The 7,662-nt window shown below is 36.5% G+C and overlaps 1 protein-coding gene across 1 annotated transcript; it reads left to right on the plus strand.

The window, feature by feature from the left end:
• The first annotated feature begins 394 nt into the window (after positions 1-394).
• LOC141285079 (cdc42 effector protein 2) lies at positions 395-5,841 on the plus strand. The gene is made up of 2 exons (XM_073818118.1): positions 395-533; positions 4,123-5,841. The coding sequence occupies exon 2, from the start codon at positions 4,339-4,341 to the stop codon at positions 5,164-5,166; it is 828 nt and encodes a 275-aa protein (XP_073674219.1). The 5' UTR covers positions 395-533; positions 4,123-4,338; the 3' UTR covers positions 5,167-5,841.
• Positions 5,842-7,662: the final 1,821 nt, after the last annotated feature.

Genomic DNA, 7,662 nt, shown 5'->3' on the forward strand with positions numbered 1-7,662 from the left:
TCATGCTGTTGTTTACATCTGAGTATCTCGAATATGGCCGCACATCCGGGTAACTGGCTAAGCCATGAGGTAAGTGCAAACCCTCTATATGGGATATTTTGTGTTCAACAGATGACAAAAGTCATGAGTTTTGAAGATCTGAAGATGAGTACATTAAAAATGTTAAAACACATGAACTTTTTTGGATGAACTGGCCCTTTAATTAAATAAGTGAGCATAAACGTGACATGCGCCTATATAAGTGCACACTTTAACACTTAAAACAGATCGTCACCATTAAGTGTGCGTGTATGTGTGTGCAAACTCACTTTAGGCGTCCTCCTGCCCTCCTCCCTCCAAAGATTTCCTCATTCACGAGCATCATGCGCGCACGCCCCCGTCCCTGCCCTTCTGCAGCTCTTCACCCTCAGCTTCAACGCGCTTAAGAGGTTTATAACTACCCTACCGAGAACGCGCACACAGAACAGCTTATCCACTAACACCCCGGAATAACCTACCAGGACAAACGAGTGATTTCAACGCAGATAACAAAGGCAAGTACACATACTTTCACCTGTAGTTTTAAATATTGTCATTTAAATCTCAACTTTTTAAACTCTACGTCAGCGCTGAGATTTATTACCTTGAGATGAGTCATGTAGTGATGTTGAATATGATACATTGTAATTTGGACGATAGATAAAAAATAAAATTGAAAACTTTGCTGGCTGAAATGTTTAAGTAAAGAATTCATTACACTTTTTGACAACGTTTAATTGAATTTATGGTAAGGGGAAACTAACTCAACACTTACAATCTAGTAAATTGTAGATATTATTGTAAGTTAATGGATGTAACTAAAATATTATTGTATATTGACGAGAAGATTGTTTTAAGTGTGATTAAGGAAAATTTCAATATATCTAAAACTGTATTGTCATATGGCTTTTTCGTTGCACAAATCAGGGTTTTTGTGACTGTGAGAGCCCTTTAGTACTATACTTATTCACGGTTTTAGTCATTATTATCTCATTTTGTTAATAGCCTATATAAAAATACGCAAATTCAAATAAACATCCAAACGTTCTAAACGCTATGGTGGGTGTAGACAAGTCTCAGCTATGTTAAAGCAATGACACCATGTGGTTTACTAGGGAAATCCGGGAATTGGCTGATCTCAAGGCCTAGCAGTATTTAACCATTACATAATAGGAGTGTGTTAGTGTAACTCGTCCAAGTGATTTTCTGAAGGTCACAAGGACAGATATACACAACAAGTTAAAAGTTTTTGAACTGTAAGATTTTGTTTTTTCAAGTCTCTTCTGCTCACCAAGCCTGCATTTATTTGATCAAAAATACAGCAAAAGAGGTAATATTTTTAAATATTTTTACTATTTAAAATAATAACTGCTTTCTATGTGAATATATTTTCAAATGTAATTTAATCCTGTGGTCAAAGCTGAATTTTCAGCATCATTACTCCAGTATTCAGTCACATGATCCTTCAGAAATCATTCTAATATGTTCTAATGAATTCGAATATATTCTAACATTTATTATTATTATCAAAATATTTGAGTAAACAGTTAAGTACATTTTTTCAGGATTCTTTGACGAATATAAAGATCCAAAGATCAGCATTTATCTGAAATAAAAAGTAACATTTGTAACATTATACACTATACCACTCAGAAAAAAAAAATCAGATAAATGCTGTTCTTCTGAACTTTCTATTCATCAGAGAAACCTAAAAAAATCTATGCAGCATAATGTTTTTTGAGCAGCAAATCAGAATATTAGAATGATTTCTGAAGGATCATGTGACTGGAGTAATAATGCTGAAAATTCAGCTTTGAAATCACAGAAATAAATTACATTTTAAAATATATTCAAATAGAAAGCAGTTATTTTAAATAGTCAAAATATTTCACAATATTTATATTCACAATATCTGATGGATTGAATAAATCCAGCTTTGGCGAGCAGATTTTTTCAGGTTTGTGCGAGAGACTTCTTCTTGTGTTAAAAAAACATTTAAAATCTTACTGTTCAAAAACTTTTGACTGGTAGTGTATATATATCACTTTTTTCTCCATTGACAGAACACACATCTTTTAAACATTCAATATATATTTTTGTGTGTCTTTTTACAAACATGCTTTCACAGTTGCGTCACAGTCCAATAAATCTCAGCAACAAGCTGTGAACAGTCAAAATGGTAAAAACATATGGCTCTCATAGAGAAACAATAACAGAAATGTGCTTGTTTTAATGCACGCTGTGCGAATGACAGCATAATTAACTTAAAGTAAAAATAACCACTTTGATGCTGTTGATGCTGTCCTCCCCCTACATATCTATCTAATTTATTAAATAAAATATGTAAAAAGTAAATAGGTTTTGTAAAACGTTTTGCTGTGTTGCAATGCTGAGAAAAGATTTCATTATTTAAAAGTGTTAAATGTTTATGTATCTCAGAGACACTTGAAGTAAATAACAAAACTTGCTGTTCTGTTGTGTTCAGTGAAGGGAAGGTTTCCAAAGGTTGTGCAATCTTCACACTACATTAAAATGTTGAATACAATAGCATACGTCAGTGTGGATGTAATTTAATGGCTGGAGTTCAATGGAGAACAGAAGTGAGGATTTGTAATCTTGTTCTCTACTGCCAATATTGTTCTGGGGCAGTTTCATAATATACTCATAAAGGCATGCACGCGAATAACATCCTTGCAATTACATCTCATGAAAATCCAACAAATTCCTGCAACATATTGTGGAAAGAGTGAAATTTCTGAGGCTTTGTAATTTATAGGTAAGGAGCTGCAAAGACTGGAGAGAAAATCTCTAAATCTCTGGCCAAGGGAGAAGAAAAAACAAAGTTGTTTTTTTGGTCGTTTAAACTGCAAAGTAAATATACAGTTGAAGTCATAATCTGCAAAATGTTAATTATTTGACCAAAATAAAAGGGATCAAACAAAATGCATGTTATTTTTAATGTTGTACTGACCTGAATAAGATAGTTCACATTAAAGATGTTTAAATATAGTCCACAAGAGAAAATAATAGTTGAATTTTAACAAATTACCTCGTTCAAAAGTTTACATACACTTGATTATAAATACTGTGTTGTTACCTTAATGATCCACAGCTGTCTTTTTTATTTTTGGTTTAGTGATAGTTGCTCATGTGCTTTGTTTGTCCTGAACTGTTAAACTGCCTGCTGTTCTTCAGAAAAGTCCCTCAGGTCCCACAGATTCTTAGGTTTTTCAGCATTTTTGTGTATTTGAACACTTTCCAACATGACTGTATGATTTTGAGATCCATCTTTTCACACTGAGTATAACTGAAGGACTCATATGCAACTATTACAGAAGGTTCAAACGTTCACTAATGCTTCAGAAGAAAACACAGTGGATTAAGAGACGAGGGGTGTAAACTTTTTGAATTCTAAGATCAAGCTAAATTTAACTTATTTTGTCTTTTGGAGAACATGTACTTTCTGTAGTTCTGAAGGGCAGAACTGAATAAAAAAATGATGATATTTATGCAAAATAAGAAAAATGTTCACTTCCTCATTCTGTTCAAAAGATTACACCCCTGGCTATAATGGATCGCTTTTCCTTCTGTAATAGTGTTATATGAGTCAAACATATCAGTCAATCAGTGTGAAAAGATGGATCTCAAAATCATACAGTCATTGTTGGAAAGGGTTCAAATACACAAAAATGCTGAAAAACCAATGAATTTGTGGGACATTAAGGATTTTTCTGAAGAACAGCGGGCAGTTTGACTGTTCAGGACAAACAAGGGACTCATGAACAACTATCACTAAACAAAGAACACAGAATCAAAGAATCAAGTGTGTGTGTAAACTTTTGAACAGGATTTTCTATAAATTTAACCATTATTTTCTCTTGTGGACTATATGTAAATGTATTTTAAGTGAAACATCTTATTCAGGTCAGTACTAAATAAAAAACAGCATGCAATTTGTATGATCCCTCTTATTTTGGTAGAACAATTAACATTTTGTAGATTCTTCAAGGTGTATGTAAACTTTTGACTTCAAGTCTATGTGCTTTTCTGTGTGCACTCAGTTTCACAGGTTGTAAATCTTTCTTCCCTTTGTTTGTTCCTCAGATTTGCTGTTGTGATGATACATTCCAGGAGCTTCTGAAGAGTTTCAGAGATAAAGCACATCGCTTCCAGCTGCCGTCGGGGGCACTTAGAAGTGAAATAAAGGAGACAAACCAATTCAAACGTATGAAAGAGTTAATATCAGACTGAGGACTAGGTTCCTCTCCATTTCTGAGACAAACATCATCACACGTTTGACACAAAATACTGGGAAACAGAATGCCAGCCAAGACACCCATGTACTTAAAGACATCCACACCAAAGCGAGGCAAGAAGCAGAAAATACGGGACGTTCTTTCAGGAGACATGATAAGCCCACCGCTGGGTGATGTGCGTCACAGTGCCCACGTTGGGCCGGAGGGTGAAGGGGACATGTTTGGCGATGTGGGGTTCTTGCAAGGCAAACTCAACATGCTTCCGGCTCTCAATCAAGCACCCAGCTCTCGCTCTCATAGCATTGACAGAAGAATGGATGAGATCTTCGATGTAACCAGCAAGAGCCACACTTACCACCGCAATCATAATTCTCATCACAATTCTCTTCTCAAAACAACCATCTCCATGCCGGTGTTCATCGCGCCTGTGCAGCCTCCTCCTAAACCCCCACGTCTGCATTTAGATGAGCAGCTGTCCCCTGTTCATCAGCAGCAGAATCACCATCACAGTCCAACGCAGCAGCGCTCCATGTCTGTGTGTGAGGAAGGGATTGGGAAGCACAGCCGTGAACTCACTCTCTCCACCTCAATACCTGTCCTGGCGCACATGGTGCCTTCCACAGGCTCCTTATCCGAGGCTTCCTCAGATGACTCCATGTCGGAAGGCTGCGGCCCGCTGGACCCAAAACGAGGCTTGAGTCTGGACTCTGATGCAGGGCTCAGTAATGAGGACCTGCGGAGCGAACACTGTGAATCTCCGGCTATCTCACCCAGCATGTCACGCTCAGAGTCGCTAATGGGTTTGGACCTGGATCTGGGACCATCCATTTTGGAGGATGTTCTTAGGATCATGGACCGTTATAAGAGTGTGGAAGAGAGACATGAGATATAAGGAGAATCTTTTGGATACGTAATATAGGCGTCAGCTCACCCAAGCTATGTTATTTTGCCTGTTTCAGAGGACAATGGAAGAATTGGGATGAAAGAGCAGTAGTTGGCTGTGCCACAGATGCTGCAGAGTTATTACACATTTTTATCTAAACGTAATTATAACAAATAGGCAATAATCTTATACAGCTTCAACTCTGAAAAATACAACCAATCTATTCATTTTCATAAGATGATCCGGTCATAACACAACAGAGCAGTGTTTTGCTGGGTTTTGGTCATTCTAGCCTAACTGGACTAACAATGTTCGTTTTTATATTTGCTATTACTTATTAAGCTATGCTTTGCAGGAAAAGGAATTTGGATTTCTGCTATGTAGTACATTTTTCTTGAAAAGACAAACAAGTTGGGAAATTATCATTTTTAGTCAGTGTTGGTAAATATTATCAAGGAGTCACTCAAAATGGAGTTCTGATTTACTTCAGTAGGAGTAAACATATTACGCAGATATGTAAAACATGAGATCTAAGTGATCTGAGATAATTATTTTTCCTGCCTATGAGTACAAAGGAAATCAGTTTGTAAAGGTTTATCTTTGTTGGGGTGTAATATTACAGTGTATTTTATTGCATTGTAATATATGAAATAAAATGTTAATGTAAATAAAATATTATATAAATATATGCCTCTGCTGTTTTAATAATGAATTATTTTCTTTTGTGTCTTCTTATATTTACATGCACAGTCGTGGCCAAAAGTTTTGAGAATTACATAAATATTGGAAATTGGAAAAGTTGCTGCTTAAGTTTTTATAATAGCAATTTGCATATACTCCAGAATGTTATGAAGAGTGATCAGATGAATTGCATAGTCCTTCTTTGCCATGAAAATTAACTTAATCCCGAAAAAACTTTCCACTGCATTGTTAAGAAGGCTTCTGGGCGTCCAAGAAAGTCCAGGAAGCGCCAGGATCGTCTCCTTAAGAGGATTCAGCTGCGGGATCGGAGTGCCACCAGTGCAGAGCTTGCTCAGGAATGGCAGCAGGCAGGTGTGAGCGCATCTGCACGCACAGTGAGGCCAAGACTTTTGGAAGATGGCCTGGTGTCAAGAAGGCAGCAAAGAAGCCACTTCTCTCCAAAAAAAAAACATCAGGGACAGATTGATCTTCTGCAAAAAGTATGGCGAATGGACTGCTGAGGACTGGGGCAAAGTCATATTCTCAGATGAAGCCTCTTTCTGATTGTTTGGGGCATCTGGAAAAAGGCTTGTCCGGAGAAGAAAAGGTGAGCGCTACCATCAGTCCTGTGTCATGCCAACAGTAAAGCATCCTGAGACCATGCATGTGTGGGGTTGCTTCTCATCCAAGGGAGTGGGCTCACTCACAATTTTGCCCAAAAACACAGCCATGAATAAAGAATGGCACCAAAACACCCTCCAACAGCAACTTCTTCCAACAATCCAACAACAGTTTGGTGAAGAACAATGCATTTTCCAGCACGATGGAGCACCGTGCCATAAGGCAAAAGTGATAACTAAGTGGCTCGGGGACCAAAACGTTGAAATTTTGGGTGCATGGCCTGGAAACTCCCCAGATCTAAATCCCATTGAGAACTTGTGGTCAATCCTCAAGAGGCGGGTGGACAAACAAAAACCCACTAATTCTGACAAACTCCAAGAAGTGATTATGAAAGAATGGGTTGCTATCAGTCAGGATTTGGCCCAGAAGTTGATTGAGAGCATGCCCAGTCGAATTGCAGAGGTCCTGAAAAAGAAGGGCCAACACTGCAAATACTGACTCTTTGCATAAATGTCATGTAATTGTCAGTAAAAGAATTTGAAACGTATGAAGTGCTTGTAATTATATTTCAGTACATCACAGAAACAACTGAAGCAAAGATCTAAAAGCAGTTGAGCAGCTAACTTTGTGAAAACTAATATTTGTGTCATTCTCAAAACTTTTGGCCACGACTGTACACTACCAGTCAAACATTTTTTCTTTTTTAAAGAAGTCTCTTCTCATTAAGCCTGTATTTATTTGATTCAAAGAATAGCATTATTTTTTAAATTACTATTTAAAATAACTGTTTTCTATTTGAATATATTTTAAAATGTAATTTATTCCTGTGATTTCAAAGCTGAATTTTTGCATCATTACTCCAGTCACATTATCCTTCAGAAATAATTCTAATATTCTGATTTGCTGCTAAAAACATTATTATATTGAAAATAGCTAAATAGAAGTTTGTCAGGTTTCATTGATGAATAGAAAGTTACACTATTAATGGCTTTATTGTCACTTTTGATCAATTTAAAGCATGCCTGCTAAATAAAAGTATTAATCCCCCCCCCCCCAAAAAAAAAATAAAAAAAATAAAATAAAATAAAATAAATAAAAATACTGACTACAGGCTTTTGAATGGTAGTGTATACTGTTACAAAAGCTTTTTATTTCAGATGAATGCTGATCTTTGGATCTTTCTATTCATCAAAGAATCCTGAA

This window comes from Garra rufa, chromosome 14 (genome assembly GCF_049309525.1).
Source record: "Garra rufa chromosome 14, GarRuf1.0, whole genome shotgun sequence".
NCBI classification, from domain to species: Eukaryota; Metazoa; Chordata; class Actinopteri; order Cypriniformes; family Cyprinidae; genus Garra; species Garra rufa.

Bases quoted from the DNA above. Each gene is read 5' to 3' on its own strand.
- LOC141285079 (XM_073818118.1), top strand. From the start codon at position 4,339: ATGCCAGCCAAGACACCCATGTACTTAAAGACATCCACACCAAAGCGA.